Here is a 24,914-nt window from a genome sequence, read left to right as displayed (position 1 = left end):
ACGCGTGCAGGAGAAACCGATTTAAAGACGGTTACTTCTCGCTCTAATCCGCGAGAAGAGCGATCCTCCGCCCGCGAAAACTCTCAACTTCTGGCAAAGTTTCATCGGCCGGCTTCCCCAACGCACCCTCGAATTACTCCACTCGTTTCGTGTCTACCCGCGGGAAAAATCTCCCTGCCATCTTTAATTAAACGGCTTTAATCGTTCCTCCATCGAATTTTGATTGTACAATCGGTGGTAATTGCCACTTTATTCATAACTCGTTCCACGTAAAATATTTGTTTCCTCCATAAAAAGAAGGGATTTCAAAGCGAATACGAATTTCCGCTCCTCCACGACGATCTTTTACTTACGAATAATCTCGCGTGACAAATTCGAGACATAGCCCGTTTACGAGCAACCAGACCCGTAAAGAGAATTGTTTCGATCGCTACCGAAATTTCTACAATGTCCTGGAACCGAAAGGACCGCGATTGTTGCACGGTCGAGCATCGATTAGAGGACTCGTCGACAAGGCCAACTGTGACGAAATCGTCTCGTTTCGAAAGAAGCGGACCAGCTCTCCCTTCCCAGAAGGAGGGAGGCTTGCGTGCCCGAGAACGGATATCGCGTTCACCGTTTGACTGGCAAGCGTGGCGAAGGTTGGAGCGTTAGGGGGTGCGTGCGAATATCGAGTGCATTGTTCTCCGTGCCCCGGCGCCCCGCCGCGGTGCTCATCGCGTCTTGAAAGCGTCTTCTCCGGGCCTCCGAGGAGATGGATTTATGAATTTTACGGCCACCCCGATCGGCGGGGGACTAATTGTCGGCTGAATGGAGCCGAGGCAGAAATAGAAAGCGGGTCTTCGCGAAAAACCGGGGGCTCGTCCCCTAATAATCGCTGTAATTTTCCCAGTTGTCGTTCAAAGTCTCAAGTTTCCTCCAAGTTTCTCACGTTTCATCGACGGAAACTTTCGTCGCAACGACTCGCGAATTATGATTCGTTAAGGATCGTTTAATTGGGAGATTAGACGGATTCGTAAATTGGCCGGTTCTTTCGAATTGCCAACGTTTCGGTCGAATCCCTTCCAGAAATGCTAGAAATCATTCGGCCAAGAATCGAACCAATCGAAATTAACATCGATTTCAGAGGTGGAAGATTTATTATGGGATGGAATGGTTTCGGTGCGGTTCTGTTCTCTAATCGAACACGTTGGGGATACCGTTATGCGATCTTTCTTCGAGAAATTGGATAACGAGACGCGTTTGAGATCGAGTCCAGGAACGGAGAGAAATCGGCGGCCCCTTTCCCACCCGGTATAGGAAACGTGTGTAAGGAAAAAAAGCGGCCGGACCTTTTCTAGGTTGCAATCGCCTAGCATTTACATGTCGAGATAAGCTAATGAGACGTCCAACGGTTCGAGGTAAACACGGCTCAAGTTTTTGAATTCCACGAAACTGCCACTGCCATTCCGGCTTATTATTAATCCACCGATAGCGTACGCTCGGTCGAAAATCGTATCCGACTTTATCGTATCCGTTGTTCTCTTTTTTCTTTCCTTCTTTTTTCTCTCTTTCTTTCTTTCTTTTTCGGTTGGTGAATTTTTCCCTCCTCCTTTTTTTTTTTTTAATTCCTCGTTTCACGATCGCCGTAGCAAAGTAAAACAGTCGGGTACACGAAACGATAGAGGGTTAATAGCTCCAAGTTTTTATTATTTCTAAAAATATAACAATCCTAGACAATCCGGGTTTGGATTTTTTAAACATTTCTTCCTCGAGAGATCGAATCGTTAAATTTCCACGGAATCTTTTTTTAAAAATCGAGGAACGTGGTCGATAAATATTTCAAAAAAATGTCTCGCATTTTCTCCTCTACGATAAAAATCCTGCCCAAGAAATACAAAAAGACGGAGAGATCTAGAATTAAATATCCATATATATATATATATATATCCAAAAGTAAGAAAGGTGAAATTTTCGGTCACGTCACTCTTTTCTCGCGTCGCGTCACCCCGCGTCTTAAAATCCTCGAAATAAATCCGTCCGTTCATCACGGATCCACCTTCATCCTTTCTCTCCCTCTCTCTTCCCCGAGCAACAATGGAAAAGCACGGAGAGGAGCGGGCGTTGCATCGCATTTTTCTTGATATACACGTTTCAAGACCCTCCCTTCCTCCCTCCTCGTTTTGAAATTCATCACGGGAAGCTACTTCGTACAACGCGGCCTGGATGAATTATGTCGCGGCGTACCTCCGCCGCCTATCTTCGTTTCTCGCCCGCTCTTCGTGCTCCAGTAATCCCGGCCCATGCGCACGTGCTCCCCTGCGAATTTCCAGGTTTAAATTCGCGGGGACGACGTTTCGAGTATGCGACCGCGGAACGTACGCGAGCCGCAGCAACCCCCCGTATCTCGCCGTGAAATAATTTCCAAGCGTCGCCGAACCCGCGATCGCCCCCCGCGCGTTCCACGGATATATTAACGGCCACTTTACGTCGCAGCGATTAACCGCCAACCTCCCCTCCCCCTCTCTTCCCACACCTATTAATCCCGCCGCGAGTTCCCATTTTCGTTTTAACTCGGATCCAGATCCTCGGTTTTCTTGAATCAGTCAGGAATTTTATAGGTAGATAGGCTCAGGATGATCGTTCTTCTTTTTTAATGGAGCCATTAACTCTTTGACAGCTGTGCCGTTTTGAATTAAAAGAGAGAAGGGAGATACGAATTATAGAAGTAACGAGGAGGAAGGTGAAATCGGTTTGCGAAAACCGCGGTCGTAAGAGATCGATGCCTCTTCTTCTTAGTCTTCTTCTTCATCGTGGTAATAAACGGGGTAATAAACGGAGACGAAGAAATTAACATTGTGTGGCAAATTGCGTTTCGCAATGGGCGAGACGAAGCGGGAACCCGTTATCAGGCTTGGCAAACGACTTCGATACAGGGATACGATAATGTAAATAATGTAAAAAGGACAGTCGAAGGCGTTTATCGTTGTTTCGAGCGAGGTTCGCGCGTTCGCCTCTTCGCGCGGATTGACGACCTCTCCGCCATTCGAAGAAGGGTATATACATACGCAATTTAGTCCCGGGCTATAAATCATGGTCCACCTACGTCCTGTAATTTCTTTTTGGATCATAAATCAGCTACGCCTCGACACCCATACTCGCGCACCGTGTACATCGGCCAGACGAGAGGTGCGTGTACCAGCAGATGAGAAGAGTTGTGAAAAGTTAGGTAGGTGTATCTGTTGCACCATCTTTTAAAACCGTCATTAAAAACCGTCGCCCCTTCGCTCTTGTTACTCGCTCTTGTATCGCTGTGCACACAGGTGTCGAGTTTATCTCCGATTTTCTCTGGAAAGGACGCTTCCGAAATCCGTCTTTTCTTTTCTTTTCTTTTTTTAGACGGCCGTCAACCTTTCCTCTTCGTCGCGAATATCTTGTATACGGCGTTACGCACGTGGTTGGAGAGCCACTTCGATTTTGGAGCGGCGTTTCGAATTCCTTCAAAGATTCTATCTTTTTAGTTGGTCGTCTAAATACGTATAAATACGTTTAAAGAAACGTTTTTCGTTCGAGAGATCCGATCGACCAAGATAATCTCGAAGAGCAGAGAGGTCAAAGAGGAAGCCGGTTCGGGAAATAACGAATTAACCAGAGGGATACCGCGCTCCATTAATATCAATTTTATCGTCGCGATTGGGGAAGCGCGTGCGCGGGTCGCCACGAGTCACGCACATGTTTATAGCGACGATATTTTAATACACCCCCTCTTCCCGTCCCGCCCGTTTCCTCGAACACGAGATGGACTCGGCGTTCACCTCGACGGTTGACACGATACGATGCCGCCTTTGAAGATGGAGGGAAAATCGTTTCGTCGTCGACACGATTTCCGTACGCCACGGCTCTTTGTACCCGTGCTGCTTAATCTTATCGCTGTTCCCGTTATCGTCTTTACACGATCCGCTACGATGTTCTCTTTCCCTATCTCTCTCTTTCTCTCTCTCCGATCGTCGCGGTCGAACTCCATCGAGTCGTGACTCTCCTCGCGAGTCCGTGTCTCATGTTTATTTAAAAGCACGCGGTGATCGCCGGTTGTAATCGGGGACACTTCTGCTCTTCCCCGCTCGTCTCGAAAATTCTCGGGGAAACGCGCGAGTTTGTCGTCCGATAAGGCGTCGATAAGCCGTCGAGACGACACCAACGTTTCGTGGAAAGAGATCGGGAATTGGAAAGAAGCGAGGAGACCGAAAAGACTCGAGGAGTCGGTAATTGGTTAAGAGATCGCCGCTGCTTTGCGACCAACCTTTCTTTCCCTCCCCGAAGTAACGCTTCCGAGGGAAAGAATGTCGGTCGAGAAGGTATTGGCGCTCTTTATCTGGCTCCAAGTTTTTCCAACGAAATTTCCGTGAGTGCAACGAACTTTACGCTTCTCTCTTTCCAACCATTATCGCCTCGTTTTTGTCCGAGAAGAGAGTGCCTCCCCCCTGAGATACGAGACAAGTTCCTCGGTCTATTTGCCCGGTTAGATACACCGGCTATCTCGCGTGTTTTTGAGGAAGGTTAAACAAACTTGCGACGCCCGAAAACCGGCGAAGATTACCCGGTGTTTGTCGAACGATGCATCATCCCTCGCAAACAGAGCGCGCGGGATCTTCGGGGATAGCGCGGCCGGCCCGAGAGAACGAACGCCTCGGTATTTGCTCGCGTCCTGAAATCCTTAACCGATTTCGAACGAGAATCGAGCGATCGGAAAATTTCAGAATTTCCCTCGACGAAGAGGAATAATCCGTGTTCACGATGAAACAATGCCAAGTCTCACGAATCCTCCCCTAAAACGGAAACGTACGTACATGCGGGGATAAATCGCGAGGCGTAGACTCGACGACGGGGAGAGGGGGCCACTTTTGCGTTTCCGTGAAACGCGGCCACTTTCTCACGGAATGCATTAACGCGTTCCCGGGGCCCGTCTACGAGCATCCACTCGGCCTGCACAAGCTTCACAAGGATGTTTAGCAAACACTCGGAAAATTCGCTGCATCACCTTTCGGCTTGCCGTTCGGCAAACAAGCCCCGGTTGGAGCGTTTCCAGAAAAGCTGTCGCGTAGGCGCCGGCGTCCACGAATAATCTCCACGAGATCCGATCTTTATACGTACACTCTCTCTCTCTCTCTCTGTTCGTCGAAAGATCTGGCAATTTTTCTTTTTCTTTCTCTCTTCCAATCCTCCGTTAACGTCTGCGGCGAAGGGAGAAAGCGCGGTACAATATCGCGGGTAATACGATAACCACAATGGACTATTTCGGCATCAACCTGTTCCGCAAAGCTCTGCCCTTCCCGTTTGAAGTTGCCCGACTCGAGGCGCCGGGGCTCTCTCCCTTTCACGATCCACCAGCCCGAACGAAAGGATTTCTAAATACTCGTTCGCGGTATTTGCGGATATCCGTCGGCTAGTCCCCGCTAGGCCTCGAAATACCTCTCCGCCTCGAAGCATGCAGCGCAGCCACCGTGAGAGGGGAGGAGGAGGAGGAGGAGGTGCGTGCGTGTGGGAAACAGGGGGGTGGCGATCCGAGGATGGGAAGGAGAAGGGAACAAACGGCGGGACCTTCTCTCACGGGGCGCCTGCAATCCGATCCTCAAAGCCCATCGGGTAAATACACCCGCGCTATCCGGGAGGGGATGGAAGGAGCGTTTAATTAATTCCATCCAATATACCGGTGCGCGCCGGCTGGATGGAACGTAACCCCCCTGCGTTTTCCACCGTTCTATACAACGCACGTGTTGTTGCGTTTATGTACGAGAGTGCGTGGTACTAGGCTCGGTCAAAGCGTAACCGCCGTTTTAGATTCCGCCGTTACAGCGGATGCGTCGAATTATTCTTGACGATTTCGGAAACGCGGCGCACATTTTTCTTTCCCTATTTCCTTCTCGAATATCGTATATAACGCTGTTGACGGTATTCAGAGGGAAGGTGTAGGCGGCAAGTTGATATTTCGAACGGAGTTGCAGTCTGCCGTCTGCTCTTTGCGTGGGCAAACTCCAGCTGTTCGCGATCGGAAGAACGCTCGAGTGCCCGCGCTCCTGACCCATATCCCACGACGTGAGTTCCGTCCAAGCTCGATTCTCTCGCGACCCACGACGATAACCGAGATCGAGGATGTCCGATTACTCGTGTGTTCGCGTCCCATTGTCGAGATCTATATTATAGGAACGTATTATTAACTATATATTATTATAGGAACGTATATAGCATGCATGTGGATCTACTGTGTTCGAACTAATAAGAGATAACGGGGTTAGATAATTGAATGAGACGTCAGAATTTCATATGTGTATATGTGTGTGGAAAGAAAAGCCGACGAAATTCTCCCTTCTGTGATCTCCGTGAATTAAACGCTCGCCAGAGCAAACAACAGAGCGACACGCGTCACTTTACGCGACGACTTTGTCTCGTTCCAGCCCCCGCGGAATTACCCCGACACGGAGAGTCTTGTCATTCAACCCCGTCACCGGCTCGTCGACGCATTGTGTCAGCCCCCACGAAGCCTGCACGGGACGGTGGAGGGCACCACGGTGCAGGCTCATCGTGAAGGGCGGCGTAGAATCTCGGGGAGACCCTGGAATCTCTCTCTCTCTCTCTCTCCTCTGCTCGCACCCTTCCGACGTGGCACTGCTTTTTTTCCTTATTTTTCCTTTCCACCGAGTCACCGTTGTGTGTTCACGCTCTAAAAGGACGACACTGGTTTCCGTCCTCCCCGCTCGCACGACTGCCACTCCACATCGTTGAACGCACCTTGTCTCGCTCGCACCCTCGTGAAAGAAGTCTGCCACGCAAGAAAGAAGAATCGCGGAGGAGTGGGGATAGCGAGCGCAGCGGCTGGAGTGGGGAGACGAGGCGCCGGATGGGGGTAGCTCGCAACGTGATAGAGGAAGCTTTGGAGGGAGGGGTGGTGGGGATAGGGAACGGAGCGAAGCCTCGGAACGGTCGGGCGAAAGCGACGAGCAACAGTGTGCCGCGCGCCACCGACGAGCGAGTGTTGTTACGATCCCTAGTGAGCTCGGGCAAGCGCGTGTTTTCGGAAGTTCGAGAGTGACATTGCTGTTATTACGTGGAGAAACGTTACGTGCTCGATCACGTAACGAGTGCGTCGAAGCTTCTACGAACGCGGATGTTTCGAATGCGGATGTGCGGATGACGACACGACAGCTGACACCGGTGGATACATTGGCAGTCTTCGACTTGTGTTAAACAGTGAGGTTTTCCGTAATGATGATATGGGTTCCGTGCGGGTGCGAGATCGACGTCTGTCTCTCTGCGAGTGAGAGAGGGGAATAAATGGGAATAAATGATTCGGAGTGCGGGAGGAATAAGTGCATCGTTTTCATCGCGACGAGTCATCTGAAAAGTTGATCCTACGTGTCCGTTGAACGGCGTATGGCTCGTGATCGGTCGATTTTGTTTTTGCCGTGGAGATTCGTAACCGCGACGCTCCGGCACGTAGGGCAACCGTCGTCCGACCGTTTGTTTGTAAACGGACGCGAAAGAAACGCACGTTCGACGAGCGGAAATATTCGGCGACAGGTGATTTCGAGGATAGTGATCGCTATTCCTGGAACACGTTGTTACGGTTGTGCCGGCCGAGTGATACGTGAAAGGAAACAAAAACGACGGAGTGATTTGGCGTCAGCGCGGGGGATATAATATACCATATTGGAATAATAGAAGGAGAAAATAAATCCTGGGATAGGGTGGTGGTGAGGGCCGCAACGAGGAGGGTGACCGTATTTTCGAAGGAAATGCGCTGCTAGCAAATCGGCAAGGTGTCGCCCGAATTTTTGAGGTAGGCCATCTATTTGATTCACGGCTTAACCGCGCCGCGATAATCGTTGGCGAAAACGCTCCGTACGGAATATTAAGGATAGACGTGGCGACAATTATACGTAGAAATGTGCGTGAGTGGTGCGGTAATCGCTTCGGGAAATGGACCGTATCGTCGAAGCTGAAAGCCCGTTACAGTGGAAACGCATAGGTTTTCGAATCGCGTGCAAATTACACAACCGGCGGTGTTTTCGGCGTCGGCACGTGGCGATCCCGTCCAGTGGCGAAGTTGGCTGCAAAGTTTCGCGAGATTTTTCCCCTCGAAAGAGGATTACACCCCCGATACGATTCCAAAAACCGGATGTCCCACCGTCATATCATCCCTATCCCTAAAACCCTTATCGTGGTATCGTGAGGAGTGGTATCGATTTTAGATTTTAGAGATGGCCGTCGGATCGACTCGAAAATCCTTCCCCCGTCAAAAATTGTCGCGCGGATCGAACGAATTCTCCCTCGAATGCTTCCCTCTCGCAAGAGGAGCGTTTCCATTCTCGAAAATCGTTCCCAACGTTGTGTGATCGCGATCGCTCAGCCAAGATCCTCCACCGAGACCGACATTTTTCCGCGGTTAACGTAATACGATAGCTCTGCGAAGCTCTCCGGATCCAATTCGTCTGCGGCAGACGTTCGCAGACGAACGATGAAATGTACGAGAGAGAGAAACGATAGGGAAAAGAGAGACGGAGAGAAACAGAGAGAAATTCCGCGAGAGTGTGTCTTTGGGGGTGGTGGTGGTGGAGAAATGCAGAACTTAATGCAACGAGCAAACAAATAAAGCATCTCCGACGGGGATTGAAAAGAGTCGACGTGCCGCGGAGATCGATATTCGCGACTCGCTGCGAAACGTCGAGCGGGATTAACGCACGCTGCCGCGGAAATACGCGTCGACGGCCTGTGCCTCTCTTCCAGCGCTTTTCCGCCGCTCGCGCTTTTTCCTTTTTTCCTCTTTCTTTTTTTCTTTTATCCTCTTCTCTCATTTTTTTTTCTTTTCCTTTTCCTTTTTTTTTTTTTCGTAGCGAATTAAATCGGCGCAGCACCGGTACGCGTCGACCGTCGCCGATTCAGTTTCCGCGCCCGTTCGGCCTTTTCAACGACGAGGTCTCTGGCGCTCGTTCACCTGTTGGTTAATTTCCATCGAATCACGGGGATGTTTACTCTCGATTACCCCCCCGTAATGGAGAATTTTCATCGCGGTAATTAAGCGAATCCTGGAATCCATGCCGCGTCGGGAAATACGCTCGGTTCCATTTGCGAAATTAGCGGGGGGAGGGGAGGAGGGAGGGCGAATCGTCGAAAACGGCGGAACGCGTAGCTGTATCGCGATATTTCTACCATTAAAACATCCCGTTTCCGCCGAGGTTCGATTTAAATCAGTTGAACCTCCTGCTAACTCTTTCCCATCGCGGAGCAGCGCGTGCCACCGAACGGAGATGAAATTAGAAACGATCTCGAGACTCCCACGAACGGGATCGGATGGCGGGGCGGGCCGTGGCTGCCGTTGACAGTTATTAGGAACTTATGGGGCGAGAGTTCACGGCGAAAACGCGGAGAGGAACCCCGAAGTTCCTGTTCGAGACGCGCTGGTTTATTTTGACCGTGCTTTTTCCCTTTGTTTCATCCTCGACTTTCGACCCCCTTTTCTCTCTTTCCTCCTCTTCGTCTTTTTCTCTCTCTTTTATTTATTCCGTTTCGAAAATTCGACGATGATTAGAGAACGAACGAAGGAAAATGGCGCTTTCGAATTTTTTCCAAGAGATGGAGGAGGGAGAGGGAGGGTATTTAAATATCGATAGAAATCGAGAGGAGGCTCTTATTGCAGGGCTCGATCGGAATCGTATTTCCAAAGGTGTTGAAAACGCGCGCGTGTTGTGTGTGCGGAACGGCGGTCACACAGGGCTGTTCGTTCGAATCGAGCTGAAAATTTAAACGCGCTTTTTTCCCTTTCTTTTTTTTTTTTTTTTTTTGCGCGCGCGCATCGCGAAACACAACGCCACTAATCCACTCTCTTTTCAAAGAGAGGAAACGAGCTCGATAAACCGTTCCGAGCATCGGGGTAAAAAAAAAATCTCTCGCCATGGAATACACCTTCATTTTCCTCGCTAATTCGTAAGAATGCTCGGCGCTTTGTAAAGCGCGAGGGATGCGTGATAATGGAGCGTCAAATTCGTTGAATAAATCCGCGCGACTGCGCGTAAATATTTCAAAAGGAGCCCACCGCAGCCTGGAAAAAGCCGAGGCCGGCCGCGTCCTTGACAGTGGGATAGTAGAGAGAATCGGCACCAGATGGAACCACCGTACGGTGGTATTACCACGCGGATCGACTTGTTTTCGTTCTTTTTTTCTCGGGCGGGTGTATAGAAAATATAGCGATGGTCCACAATTTAACGAGGTTGTAAATTGAATCGTAATGAAGAGTAGAGTGGAACACGCTTATAATTAGACTCGTGTATCGTAGTTTTTTTTCTCGAGTTTTCTTTTCACCAAATTTTTTGCTCCAAACCCGTGAGGTCGTTATCTGATCGTAGATCCGTCGAAACGCTAGCCATCCATACGTCATTACTTTCCGTTCCATTGATTTTTACGACTTTGCTCGTATAATGTGGTATAATATATATAATACGTGCACGCGGAACGATAAAACGTAACTATTTGTTGTTTTCCTCCTTAACGACGTTTTTAAGGTCTGGTCAATAAAAGTTTTCGATAACGTTAGTTGCGCTCGAAGCTCGATTTCATTTGTTCCGCTGTATCGCGCGAGAAGAATGTTGACGACCATTCGTTCTGTCTCGTCGATAATGATCCAAAGCTAACGATGTCTCAATTTGACATCGTTGAGAATCGTTCCCCGAAACCCGTCTAAAACCCATCGGTTCGATAATTCCCCCAGTTCTTGGAACGGAATAGGTGGTTAAAAGTGAGACGTTAATTAGGGGCGTGAGTTAAGGGCCGATAACACCAATTGGAACTTTCCAATTGTTGGACGTATCGGTAAGAGGATCCCGAGGTGCTCGATCGTCGTAAACTCGGTTTCCAACTTCGGAAGCGGAATCTCGTAAAGGGTGGCGCGCAACACCCACGCGACACTCGCTCCCCTCGCCCATCCCTCTCGTGTCACTGGATACCTGTGCGCGCGCGGGGGTGCTCCCTGCACGCTCTCCCCTCGCCGGAGGGTCCCGGTTTAATAAAGCACCGGTGAGAAACGCGAAACACGTGCGTGCAAAAGTTCTCCCCACGGAGCGCGCGCGTAACGACGTTCCACGGCCGAGAAAGAGGAAGAAGGGAGAGAGGAAGGAAGGAAGGAAGGATGGATGGAAGAAAGTTAGGAGGGCGGTTACGCGGCGTATCAAGGAGGGTGGAGTTAGTTTTAGATGTCCCGTTACCCTTCCCTTCTTCCCCCTTGTTCTCGAGCGTACCTCGAGGGGTCGAGGTAAACGATCCGCGGCAGAATTTTCGTCTCGCGAAATTATACCTATATAGATGGAGATAGGCTCGCGTCGAATCGAAATACGACGAATACGCTTGGCCTCGACGATCAAAATATCGGATGATAGCTGGTTTAAACGAAATTGGAGCGAATCGACGTCTTGAACTTGGAACTTGGTGTTGGAAAATTGAGTCGTTAACCTGCTCGATGATTCTCGAAAAATCCTCGACGCATGGAGAATTGAATCGAGAGAAAGAAAGGAAACGGAGGCGGACCAAAATGAAAGAGGATGAGAGGTTTGTTTGTATGGGCGAATTCGCGACAATTTCGATCGAGGATTGTCAGATTTCTGGAGCTGGCGATTGTCGCACTTGCGACGAGAGAGTATCGATGCCGTGGGGGAGGTGTGCGATCCCGTGTCGTTCTAACCCCCGCCCGTCTCTGTCTCCGCGTGTCTGCAAACACTCTCAGCCGGTGTATCATCGGCGGGGAATCGATGGCGATTCGTCAAACTACAAATATTTAGAGAGCACTCGGTCTGCGCGCTCCTCTCGTCGATTGCGCGTAATGCGTTTTATAAATTCATCCCCGAACGATCTCGTTCTCGTTCTTCCAAGGAACGAGAATCTGATTTCTTGAAACGCGGGGAGACGTTGATAGAGAAGATGGAAGAGGATAATTAGGGGAGAAAATTAAGAAGGAACGATTGCGGTGAGTGATCGAGAGAGGTGGAATATGATCGTGGAACGAAAGGAACGAAAGGGAAGTGTAGTCGAGTCGTTCTGTCAAACATCGTTCGACTTATTTACGACGCGCGCGTAGTCCTCCAAGGATCGTTACGCCTGGAAAATTATAGCGCGTGGGCGGCCCGCGTATTTCCCGATGGCCGCAGATTTACGGATCGTTAAGTCTTACGAATTTACACGTTTCTTTTCGCCGTGCCTCTATTTGCGGCCGTTGCCGACGTTTTATCGTAGCCGCGCGCGCCTACACTCGCGCGCTTTGTTTGCGGCCGAGGCGTTCGATCCTCCTCGCGAGGATAGTCGGCTTTTAACCGAGAACGCCGATTTCACGCGGTCATTATCCGATAAACATTCCGCGTTTATTGGATGCTAATAAAAACCGATTACTTTTGAGGCGAGAACGAAAAATTTCCCTGAGAACGGATCGTTCTTTTACGGGTTCGAGGAGAAATATCATTTTTCGATGGGGTTTGGAAAGTAAGAGAGTTGGATATGGAAAGAGAGGAAGGTGCAATTTCAAAGAAAGAAAGAAAGAAAGAAAGGGGAAAAAAACGCGCGTGAAACGTTTCAACTGCGGAGGAAATGTTAGGAGGAAGAGAGATCACCCTTTGGGGAATAAAGGCGGGCGCAGAGGTTATTTCTGGATCGCGAAAAACTTTTAATAGCTTTCTGATAGCTTATTGGTCTGTCTTATAAATACTTTCATATCTCGCGTCCCATCCGTCTGTCGGCTCTTTTTCTCCTTCCGCCTTCCTCGTTACTTTTTTTTTCCCTCCCTCCTCCATTGTGTCGTCCACCCGAAAACTTTGATCCTCCTCGTCGAGAAGAAATTGAAGCTGTTATTTATTTATTAGACGTTCGGAATGGTTCGGTGGACGAAGGAGAGACAGCGCGACAATGCCGCCTCGAGTCTTCTTCACGCTGCGCCTAATTTCGCCCCTCCCCCACCCTTTCAATCCGCTATTATCCACCGTAATCTCGTGAAAAGATTACGGATATCCTGACGGAGAGGTGTCGAAGGGAAAAAGGAAGAAGCGTGTCTCGTCTCCGGCTACGAAGCATAAAAGTTGATTGGTTATTCGATTAAAGGGATTGTTTCTGCTTTTCAAACCGCTTAGATCCTTCGAAACTTGCGGTATTCTTCCCTCTAAAGGGAAATACAATCGTCTCTCTGACACACGAATGGAATTAAAAAAAAAAATGAGAGGGAGAAAATAAAATATCTCGTTGGATTCACGAAGCAACGGTTGGTGAGGCCGGATGGAAACGGAGGAGGATCATCGAGAGCAGCCGGTGTGGCGATTCTGTTCGAGGACGAAATTATTAAATTCGTCGGTGTCCCCTAATTAAAAACGATTCGGTATCGCGAAAAAGTTGGGGAGAAGAAGAAGGGGACGAAGAGGGGGAAGGGTTGTACACGCGTTACCATCGCGGAGAAGAATAATCGAGTGGCGGCCTTGCTCCCGACCCTAACTCCTCCACCCTTTCTGCCGTCCATATCCCATAAATAACGTCCCTTACGCACGCCGCGGCAATTTTCTCGCGGAGATACCGCAGGAAACGATCCCCGCCGCATGCATAATCGTAACGAGGAGCCAAAATTCGGCCGGAATAATTGCCAGGAACGCGATTCGTTATCCTTCTCCCGAACCTGTTAACAGAGCCACATTGACGCCAATCGAATTACAATTTTGGTCGCGTTTCAAAAAAAATTCTCTCTCGACGAGCGTGAAATCGAGCGTGTTGAATCGATTGTACATTCGTAAACACTTAATCGATTAATTCTATCCTTGTATGAAGAAGCTTTACACGGAGCATGATCGGTCACTCGTCTAGGCGGCGCCTCTTGAAATCGGTAAATAACAATTTTACTACGCGTTTCTCGCCCCTCCTTCACCTGCTCAAGATGCAAGATCGTACTTCGTCCGACTCTGTCTTAATTTCCATTTGATTATACGTCCTCGCCCCGATCGAAAATAAAGCCACTCGAGGTGCAAATTCATCGCCCATTACCGCCAATCTTATTATCATATCCCGAGACAACAACCCGTGATGGGACGTTTTTCTCGCTCGCGAAAAACGGCCGATCGTTGGTAACACGTCCTTTAACGCCAATTATCGCCAATTTCGAATAATCGCTAGAAGAAAGAGCGACCAACTCCGCGATATTTATTCACCTCTTTCCCTCCCCTTCGCCACGCACGGTGTGGTCCGACCGGTTCAAGCCCGTAATCGGCGATCCCCCTCGCGCATTCGAGGAGGAGGAAGAGGAGGGAACCGACGACCCACGGGAAGATTAACATAGAGATGAGGTCGCCTTCTTTTCCGCGTTGAGTTACGTTCCCGTGCATCGACTCCCTTTTCGCCTTTCCACGGACGAATCGCCTTGGAATGAATCAAACATCGCGTCGCGGAACCCCTTCATAGCGGCGAGCAGAGAAGAAACGGTGTTGTTCGGGTGGGACGCGCCGATAACTTGGTTATCCCGGTTTTTCCGGGATTAATTGGTGCTCGAGATTAGTAAACGGAAGGCAGAGAAAAGAGTCGTTGAAACGGAACAACCGTCCCGTAATTGGAGCGGATCGCGAACTCTCCTCGACCGATTTCACGGGGCCGAGCCTCTCTCTGTCTCTCTCTTTCTCTCCCTTTCTCTCCGTTCGAGAGAGAATCGCGGAGGTTTCGAAGGGGCAAATGGATGTTTGGCGTGGGCCGAGAAGCTCGGCACGCGTCGTTCGCGAGGACAGCAATTGATAGCCGTCGGGAGAGAAAGCGGACGAATGGAGAACGAGACGTGGGCGGAAGGTATGGTTGAAAAATGGCCGATATTTCAAATCTGGAGGGGGGAGGCTGTTTCGCGGAGGTTTGTTTCTCGCTGGAGAAAAGAAAAATCGGGGCGAGGAGTTGTGCTTGGCGGCACGTCGAAAGGCACGATGAGAAAGGGTGTGTAAGGTTTCGCCGGTGGTTGTTCGCGAACACGGATAATCATGTTCGTGACGCGTATTTTGGCGGAGGTGGTGGCGATTGGCCGCAACAACGGGAATGGTCGAGTTTGTATCACTTAACCGAGCGCGGCGGATACATACCGGGTAAGCGAAGTTAATGCTGAAATAATGCGACGACTGGCACATGCGGCTGTGTTCGCCGAGCTTCCACCGACCGAAATCGCCGCCTCTCCCTCGACGCTTTGCGGACGCCTACGCGCGCCGATATCCGATCGCGCTTGTCCTATTCCCTTTTCACGGGTCAACGTTCCGAAAACCTTCTCACCGTTTCACCGATTTAATTTATCGATCATTCGCGATTACATTGTTTCTTGTCCGATTTTCCTGTCGAAAAAAAGCTAGGGAGACGAGGGAGAAATGTTACTTTGACTGCGAATCTCTTTCTTTTTTTTTTACGATGTTTTTCGTTCGTTTAACGAGCATTATTTGCTCAATTATCGTGAAAATCGTACGACTTTCGAGTCGTTTTGTTTGGACGGAGAACGAGATTAACGCCGCTTTTCTTGAACGAAAGTATCCAGGATTCGAAGTAATTGTCAGTTCAAAAACAAATATAAGAGAGAGAGAGAGAGGAACCTGTGCTTCGAGATTTGCTCTTCTCGTTTTTCTTTTTTTTTTCTTCTTTTTCTCTCTCTCTCTCTCTTTCTCTCTCTCCGTCTACAGTTTACTCAGCAATGAACTTCGACGAAGCTCGTCGAAACGACGTTGCTCGTGAAAGTTCGCTTCCCTTGGTAACAATGGGGTAGAACGACGAAACGAAATACCGGAGCCGGAGAGCGGAGTAACGATAATAATTAATGCTCCAAGTTTTTGGCATCGAATCGCGCGTTACAATCTCTCGTTCCAAATTAATTTCGTCTACTCTTTCGTCGACTCTTGGAGGAGGATATTACTCCTCCTCCCTTGCTCCTCCTCCTTTCTTTTCCTTTTTTCTCCGCCCGAAAATTCATCTCGCGAACAGTTTAAATTATGGATCATGGAAGGATGATTTGTCTCTCCCCTAATTTTTACACGATTATTCGAATCGTCCTCGTCCCGAGAGCGCGTAACACAATTTTAACTCAACGTTTACGAAACTTGATTTAAATTAATGCAATTGTTTTATCTTGGAACTCGAAACGGCCAAGTTTACCGTAGGATTAAAACAACTTAATTTAAACTTGTCCCGAGAACGATCCACTCTAACCTTTTCAACCTTTCTCTCTCTCTCTCTCTCTGATCATCATCGATACCGTTTCCAAAGATTAGTCTCCAAAATCAATTTCTTCGACCCTTTGAAAGATGCTCTTTTTTTTTTTTTTTTGAAAAACTGTGGTATTTCAAGTCCACAAAATGAAACCCGGTCCGGAACCCCGACGAGTAGTACATTAAACAAAGTCAGCCAGCCATAAATACGAGCCACGGTGACATTCATTTCGGCGAAAATGGCGAACGTGGAGAATTTCGGGTGGCGATGGTGGCAGCGGTGTTACGAAATTTCGCGCGACGCGGTTCGCGAAATCTCTCGTCTCTCCGCTTCCATCCCGGTGGATCGTCGTTTCGTACGACTATTCTCTCTCTCTCTTTCTATCCCTCTATTTTTTTCTCTAGGCAGCCTCGTCATCCTGGGAATATATTTTTTCGCGCGTCGCTCACCGACGCGTAGGCTCGTCGGATGTGCTCATAATGAAATTACCGCGCGTGTCAGCTGCGCGAAGACACGGTTTTACGCGCAGCTTTTGGGCCGCGGCCAAGAGTATCCACGGAAAATCATTCCATCCTCCGTGATTTTAACGCACACGCGTTTGAAAATCGTCTGGCTGACGAGTGACGACGGAACGCGAGTGAGAGAGAGAGAGAGAGAGATTGTTTGGTTACGCGTCGAACAATCCCAAACAACCTTGTTCTTTAATACTACACGGATTTACAAAATCTGTCGAAACGACAGTTTCCAGATTCTTTTTCTTTTTTTTTTCTTTTTCTTTTTAGAACTTGGAAGTCGCGCGAGAAAATTAAAAGTTCTTTGTCATTCTTTTAACTTACTCTTACGAAGCATTGCAGATCGTTCTAACTTGAGTTAAAAGAGCGGGTAGAATGTTTTAATATTCGAGAAAGGAAAATTTGAGAAAGGTTCCGTTTTTTTTTTTTTAATTAAAGGGAGGGGGATTATTAGAACAATACGCATTTGACAAAATTAATTTCAAACTTTCATTCACTTCGGATCGAAACACGTAATTACACGCACGCCCTTTATTTTCGTTATACCGATTTAATTATAACCATCTAACCGTGTAACATATTTAAATAACGCGCGTCGCTAGTTGCCACCTAGTTAATTTATGCACAAACATAATTTATAGGTACTTGAACTTTCTCGAACGCTTTTCAACGCCCGCCAACCAATTTTTCTCCGCGTAATCCTCTTATCGCCCCGACGCAGCGGTTTATAATCAATGCCTAATTAACGCGGTGATAACGACTACTTCTACTCGTCAACCGCTTACCATATTTTTCCACCTGGTTATATATATACTTTCGAATCCTTTCTCGTCCAAATTATTCTCTCCTCCCGATATATATTCGTATTTATTAGAGGATCGCGTGTCGGTGCAGAGAAGGAGCTTTTTTTCTTTTTTATTTTATTTTATTTTATTTTTTTCCACTGAAAATGGCCACTCTCTCGAGCGCACAATTTCATTAAGGGCGACGTCCACTCTCCTGTTTTCGGCGCATCACTTCTAATTCTCGACTCCGGCCGAATTTTCAGCCGCGGTCCGGCTCAATTTTCGCTCGTTGGACGCAACCCGTTGTTCCCCTCGACTATTTCGAGAGACGCCCTTTCCCCGCCTCCTCCTCCTCCTCCTCCGTTGTCCTCTGAGACGCGCACGACGAGATTTATCGCGCGAAATCGCGCGACGCGCTTCCAATTAACCCTCGAATAAATTCTTGCTCTCGGCCCCGACTTTTCCTCTCGCCAACCACGAGAGAGAGAATGGTTATAGTAGTAGTAGTGGTGGTGGTGGTGGTGGTGGTGGTACGATGGACGACATATTGTCCCCTATCGCCGTGTTCCATTGTCAGATCGCCAAGTTTACAATTTACCACTATTTTATCTCAATAATATATCGCGACCGGCACGTTGCCAAAGACAGGTTCGTAAAATTCTTACTGTATTAATATTAGAATTTCGGGAAAGCAAAAGAAAAGAAAAAGAAAACGTGCACCTCGATAAACTAGATACCAAAAAAACTCTTATTCGAACATGTAATTATTATTATTCTCGTTAACAACAAGTTAAATACGATTCATCGATTGTTTGTTACGTCGATAGTTGGAATAGTTGGAGCGAGAAAAATATTATCAAAAAAAGAAGAGAAAGAAAAACGTCCTCGATGTATTAATATCACGACGCTGTATTTTCTTTTAATCTAAACAGGCGAAAGAAAAAAAGAGAGAAAGATCGATAGCTCCTTTGAAAAGCGCGCGTATCGGCCCGCGATGTTTTTCCATCCCCCACGATCCCATTGCGACGAATATTTAACGCGCGGAAGACGCGCGGGTTTCCCCGTTCGCCTGGAAAGTACCGATAGGCTTGGCATTGTACCACCTCCTCCATTCAATCTCCCCCACGTCTACCTATCTCTCTCGCACTCCCTTATCCACCCCCTCCCCCCTTTTTTGTATATTCCGTTGCGCGAAAATCCCCGTCGATGTTGCAGGACGGCTTTGAATGGCGGCGCCGCGTTTCTCGACCTCCTCTCTGCAATCTCATCCTCTCTAGCTCTGGATGAGATAATGCGTGCTCTGAAATTATTCGGCTCTAAAATTATTCGAAATCGCGAATAATTTTGGTGTGGCAATGTTCGAAGAAACGGATTGTCGCTGCAGGGAGGCGGAAATGCGATCTGGAGAGAGGAGGGAACATTGTTTGGAACATTGTATCGGGGAGAGAATTAAATAAAAATCACGCGAACTAGAGATTTGGCGGGCGGGTTCGGAACGGAGCCAGAAAACGAGATGAGCGGCGTTCGAGCTTGGCTGCTCGTCCGCATTCTGCTCTGCATATGAATGAGGAGGGGAGAGGCGAGGTTTGGGTGGATGGAAGAGAAGCGGAGAACGGGTTGGGGAATATCGGGCAAGAAACGGAACGAAAGGAACGCTGCGTTTATTAAACTGTGCGCGGACGTGTGTGCCCCTCTCCTTCTTCGACTTCGTCCGCCTACTCCACTTCCCCTTTCCCCGATCTACATATATATATACGTCCTTTATACTTTTTCTCGACTCCACCACGCGCGAAAATAACGATTCCGCTACTTACTCCTCCCTCCCTCGCGTTACTTTTCCCTTTTTCACCGATTCGAACTTTTCGCCTCTCGAACGAGGGGGCATTATCCTTTTCAAGCAAAAAGTTACTCGAGAATGTCAACGAGAGAGAAAGAGAGAGATACTTGGAATCGCGAATTGTTTCCATCCCTCCCCCTGAAACTTTGCTTTCGTACAAATTCGAATCGAAAGAGAAAGAGAGAGAGAGAAGGTTTGTTTGAGAAAGGATCGGCAAAGTTTTCCTAGGCCGGTGTCGAATCGAGGTAAACGATTTGTTCTACGCTCGAGACTTGAAGTATGACGAAGAAGGGAAGTTAATAGGTTAGTTTCCTTTCGCAGCCATCTAATGGAGCAATCCTTTTTGCCTTTTCCCCTTCTCCTTCCTCTCCTGCTTCTTTTCCATCTCGAAAGGGTTAGCAGAGCGGGTAAGTGTTCCTCGAACGCGCACATGTTCCACGAGCGGAGTATACGCGGAAACCGGTGTCCACTCGAACGAGAACACTGGTCCCATTATACGTAGGAAACACGAAACCTCGTCGTTTTAACCGACGTATTTAAAAAATATATATATATAAGACTTATCGAATATCGAAACACCACCACCCACGGAGTAAATTAATCCTATCTCTCATCGTCCTGCTATCTTCGATCGATATCGATTAAAGAAATTGGAAACGCGTTGGAGATCGATCATCGAAATGGCGCTTCGTATGACGAATAGATTCGGCGTCGCGTATCGAAGGATCTGTTCCGTCCCGATGATACACGCGCATCCTCCACAGGATTGGGACGTCATAGGTTGTGCGGGGAGGGCGAAACAATTAATCAAGGGAATACAATCGTGTGTACAAGCGGACGGAGGAGGAAAGCGGACGAACCGTTGGCGTGACTGATTCATTATGAGAGTGTAATTAAGTCCGTTATATTAGCATACCGACTAGAGACGAGGAGGGACCCGTTGTTCCACAATCGGTTGGCAGCGAGCGGAACGACTTGACCCGAAGCTACTTCCTATGCTAACGAGGTACCCATCTTTCCGATAAACTGCGCGCACGCGTAAGCGTATGATGCGTAGGAGAAAAAAAAGAAAGGAAAGGAGAACGCGCGTCCACCAATTACACCTCCCTCGAAATTATTCTCTGGTCACCAGCCATTAAGAGATACGGGCTGGCCAGACGCGTATCTCTTAATTAGCCGGCGAAAAATCCACTCTCTGGGGAAAGGGAGAGGCTGACCCGTTATCAATTTAACCCGTGGCCGCCAACTTTCTCGGTCAACCGGGTATCTTTCTTTTCTTCCTTTTTCAACTCCTCGTAATTCGTGCGCTGCCTGTTTTCCCTCGACGGTATCCTCGTTTTGCTAACGAGTTTATCCTCCCTTTCCTTTCCTTTTCGTGGCTCCTCTTCCCTTTTGCTTCCTCTCCCATGAAAGAATTGTTCAAGGCTCGCGTACGATCGCGGCTCCACCGCCCAAGTAACGAGATTTCCGGCGTAGATTGTTTTCCCGTGCCTTGCGTTTTGCGGCGTTTTCCGGGCGGCAGGGTCTGGAAAGGGAGTAATTCGGTTTCGAGGGGGAGAAGAGAAGGGGAGCACCGAAAAAAAGAAATGGGAGAACCGCCACGCGAGTTGGAAGCGAGTTTCTCGCGCGCGTTGGAGGAAGGGAGGAAGGAGAAGGGAGAATAGATTACGAGGTGGTGCGTTAAGGGAAGAGATAAAGCTTCTCTCTCTCTCCCTTTTACCCGCGTGCCGATTAATAGTTCTGTCAATAAGATTAATCGAGCGTTGATTTTCCGTGTGGTTTTCAGCACGCTGAGGTGGAGGATGGAGGAGCTGGAAACGCTGGAGAGCACGGAGTGCCCCGAGTGCCCCGGGCCACCCCCCGAGTTCCGGTTACCGCCACCCCCTCGGCCACCCTTCCTCACCGACGGCACCTTTTGCTCGGAGGAGCCACTCACCGAGATCGAAGATTGCGTCGCCATCCCGGTAAGTCCGATTCCTCCTCGATCATCTTTATCGTTTCCCATTCGCGTCGCCAATTATCGAACCCTGTAAAATATTAAACTTTGCTCTAATCCAGGGAAATTGAGATTGAGTTATATTTTGCAACTGCTTCGATTGAATCTTTCAGTTCGAATATTAAAGTCGAACCGCATGAATTGCACGATACCTCGAATTTTCTCCTAATGCAAAACCTGGACATTTTACATACGATTTAAAATAAGTATTTTCAATTTGAGTAAATAAAGCTCCGTTTCAATCCATCTTGGAGAAAGTTGGCACTGCGTATAATCGGCAGAATATACTCGAATATTCGATTTGAACCGCGTAAAAAGGGGAGCACGAGCCCTTCTCTCATCGTAATCTTGCTTTGCGCGCGAAAAGTCGACCCAAACGAACGGGATCGAGCGAATCGATGCACAGTGGAATCGAAAGGTTTGATGAGTCCGATGGAAAATAGAAATCCCTGAATAGGGAGGAACGGGATGAATAGGGGGGGGGAGAAGGGAACAGGTGGCAGAAAAGAAACCGGTCGAGGAAGAAAGAGGCGTCGTCGCGCTGTACGTCGACGGTTGCTCGATTCATATCGAGAGGATTTTTAAGGCGGGGATAAATTCCGGGGGACTCCTTATCCGGCAAATTGAATCGGGGACACAAAAACCTCTCTCTTTCTCCTCTTTCGTTCGTTACTCTTTCTCCCCCTTCCGCTCTCTTGACGAAATATCCCCTCCTCGGAGAGGGGAGGTGTGTTCGATCCGAAGAAAGATTTTCGAAGGAATAAGAGAAAGGAAAGAGGAAGAGGATCCTTTTGAAACGATATTAAACGACGGGTGGAAAAGGAAGACATCTATTAACGGGGATAACGCGTGTATAGCCGCGTTAACTTTTCTCGAAACGCGGGGGAAAGAATTCCAATTAAAGTAGCCGATATTCTCGATACTCTCCCTGTGCTAACCTCTTCTGTACCGAAGACTTTCGAATAAGTTGCAGTTTGCTGTAACGAGCTTTTAAAATTCTCCACGGATTCTACGAGGAAGGGAGAAAGAGAGAGGAAAGGATATATCGAAAGGTTTCATTTTTCCGGACGCGTTTCCTCTTCTCGCTTCGATATATCGCCGTCGCCTCGATTAATCCCCTTCCTCTCCCCCTCCTCCCCCATTCTATTACAGTTGTCCCTTTATATTATAGTTGTCGTTCCACCGCAAGGATTCACCACCCAGGTGGAAAGTTGCGGCGGGATAGGAAAGTCGCGGAACTAATTTCGACCGCGCGGATCGTTTCGACCAATTAAACGATCCACCCCCTCTCCTCTGACTCGAGACTTTTTAACGAGGTAACTCGTTATTAAAATATCCCTTCCCTTAAGTTTTACGATCCTACCCGTAATCCTCGTTCACGCTCTCTCTAAAATTTCATTTATGCCAAAGAGAGAGAGAGAGAGGGAGATTCTAGAGCGAGGATTAGTCTCTACGCGTCGCTTTCGCTCGTTAAGCTTTATCGCCGGGCAAATCGGCCGGGTCGGCGACACGGAACGGCTACGAAAAGAGAGCACGACAAGTGGAATGAAAGGGTGAGAGAAGAGGGAGAGAGAGAGAGATCATCGAGACGGATGTTAAAAGCGGGACCAGTTGGTAGGAGTAATCGGTCTGGGTCGCGGCTCCTGTTCCTCCTGCCCGTTACCCCGGACATGGAGAGATCGGCCGTTTCCTTCGAAACAGCGGAAGAGAGAGGGGGGAGGGCGAACGTGGTGTTTCTGTTATTGTCTTTAGCGGCCCGTTAAAAAACCGTGTTTACCCCTGACAGGCGCCATCGGTCTGCCACCGCGTCTCCTCTTTTTCATCGTCGACCCTCTCTCTCTCTCTCCCTCTCCCTCGAGCTTTTCCCTCCCGCGACGACCGGATAAAAACGGCGCTGGCCTATTAATAGTGAACACGTGTCTCGTCGGCGTGGCGAACGTCGGGGACCCATTATCGCCCCACGATTTTACATCATTACGCGTAATTGGAGAATCCTCTCTCGCTCTCTTTGTCTCTCTGTCCCCGTCCTCTCGAGATTTATCTTCCGTTTCGTTTCGATTAAACGGGCCGGGGAATTTCGTGAGAATTTCCGTGAGGGGGAAATATCTTTTGCCCCGAACGGAAGAGGATCGATAAAGAGGGAGGGAACGATCGTGTTATTTGAGCAACGGTGTTTGGAATCTATAATTTATAACTTCTCGCCGATCTTCGATTTGGACAACATTCGTCGTTGGGGATAATTAATCTAGGAATAATTATTTAACGCGTGCAGAGGATGGTTCGCACGAGCGTAGATCGAGCGCGAGTTTCGAAGGAGAGCTGAGTTTTTGCGCGATGTTCAACGCGTCGGTCTTCCTTAATCGAATTCTCTCCGTTGGCGAAATTACAACAAACATTTTATCTGTTTGTTCATAGTGGAAATTAGGAGAAGTCTTTGTCTCTTTCTCTCTCTCCTCTTTTCAACCCTTAATCCGTGGAGGAGGCGTTGTCCACTTCAGTCTTCCTTTAACGATCCAAAACGTCGATCTCCTCCCTCGCCACCGTAAATATTTTCTCCCTCCTCTCTCTGATATCCAAATTACATCTTGCTACGATAAATGTCAAAAGGAGATGAAGAGATTGTTGTTAGAGACGGAAGAGAAAAAGGGAAAAAGGGGAGACAAGTATGGATAAGGAGTGTATGAGTAAAATAAAAGAAAACACAGTGATTAAAAAAACACGGAACACGATTCTCGTCTCTCGAGTTTTATTGAGTCGACGATAGAGTAACGAAACTCCTGTATTCCCTCCGTTTTTTCTACGTCATTTATTCCAGGTAGCCACGATCATTTTCGGGGGAGGGTTAATTTCTTCTGGGCGATATTTATCGTCTAGAACTGTATGCTCGGTTACGGTGGGCTCGCCATCCCTCGACGTCCCCCTCTCCCCCTGTCGTGAAAGTTTAGATTAAGTCTCAGGTATAATGCGACGAGTGCGACCAATTGGAGGACGAGTTTGAATTATCGTTGGCGCGAGATTGCAACCACCGTGTCTGGAGGGTAGGTGTAGTTGCAGAGTGCGGAGGCCGTGAAACGTTGTGGCGGCATAATGAGAAAGTCGAATGAGAAAATATCGTTGAAGAAATGGGAAAATCCAACCGAGTTTCTCCTCCCTCTCGATCGAGAATTCGACCATTGTTGGGTGGAGAAAGGAGGCGAATGGAAAGAAATCCGCAGTGATAGCTCTTTTATCTTTGCATCGAACCGAGTCTCGTCTTCGTCGCGCCTGAGAATCCGCTTTGTTTCTGCCTGTGCGGTGCAAGCAGCCGACAAAGAAGAATCTGAGGAACGTGGAAAAGAAGTTTTGACAACGATGAGAAGGGAATTATTTTCAGGAAGGTGGACTATTTTTCTGGTTGGCGATTACGTATCGTTGGCTACGGTTAATTACACCACGAGCGGAATCGGTTTCGTTTATTGGGGTCGATGGATGGAAAGGTATCGTCATTTCGAGCGAATCGATAGGCAGACGTTCGATATCCTCGCGGAGGAGGAGGACCCCTCGTTCGGATTATCCCGAACCGATTGTGTCTCCTCTCT

General features: G+C 48.5%; 1 protein-coding gene across 3 annotated transcripts in view; it reads left to right on the top strand.

Moving 5' to 3' along the window:
- Positions 1-24,914, top strand: part of LOC100576129 — a 211,643-nt gene that overhangs the window by 133,634 nt on the left and 53,095 nt on the right. For 2 of the 3 annotated variants that reach the window (XM_006565569.3, XM_006565568.3), the window contains exon 2: positions 21,127-21,304. In XM_006565569.3, the coding sequence (XP_006565632.1) occupies positions 21,143-21,304 (162 nt within the window). In that variant the 5' untranslated portion in view covers positions 21,127-21,142. Of the gene's footprint in view, positions 1-6,431; positions 7,814-21,126; positions 21,305-24,914 lie in introns of all 3 variants that reach the window. The other variant, XM_003250637.4, reaches the window with a different exon arrangement.

This window comes from Apis mellifera, linkage group LG5 (assembly GCF_003254395.2).
Source record: "Apis mellifera strain DH4 linkage group LG5, Amel_HAv3.1, whole genome shotgun sequence".
NCBI classification, from domain to species: domain Eukaryota; kingdom Metazoa; phylum Arthropoda; class Insecta; order Hymenoptera; family Apidae; genus Apis; species Apis mellifera.
The sequence above is the reverse complement of the archived record's forward strand: the minus strand, read 5'-3'. Positions and strand labels throughout refer to the sequence as shown.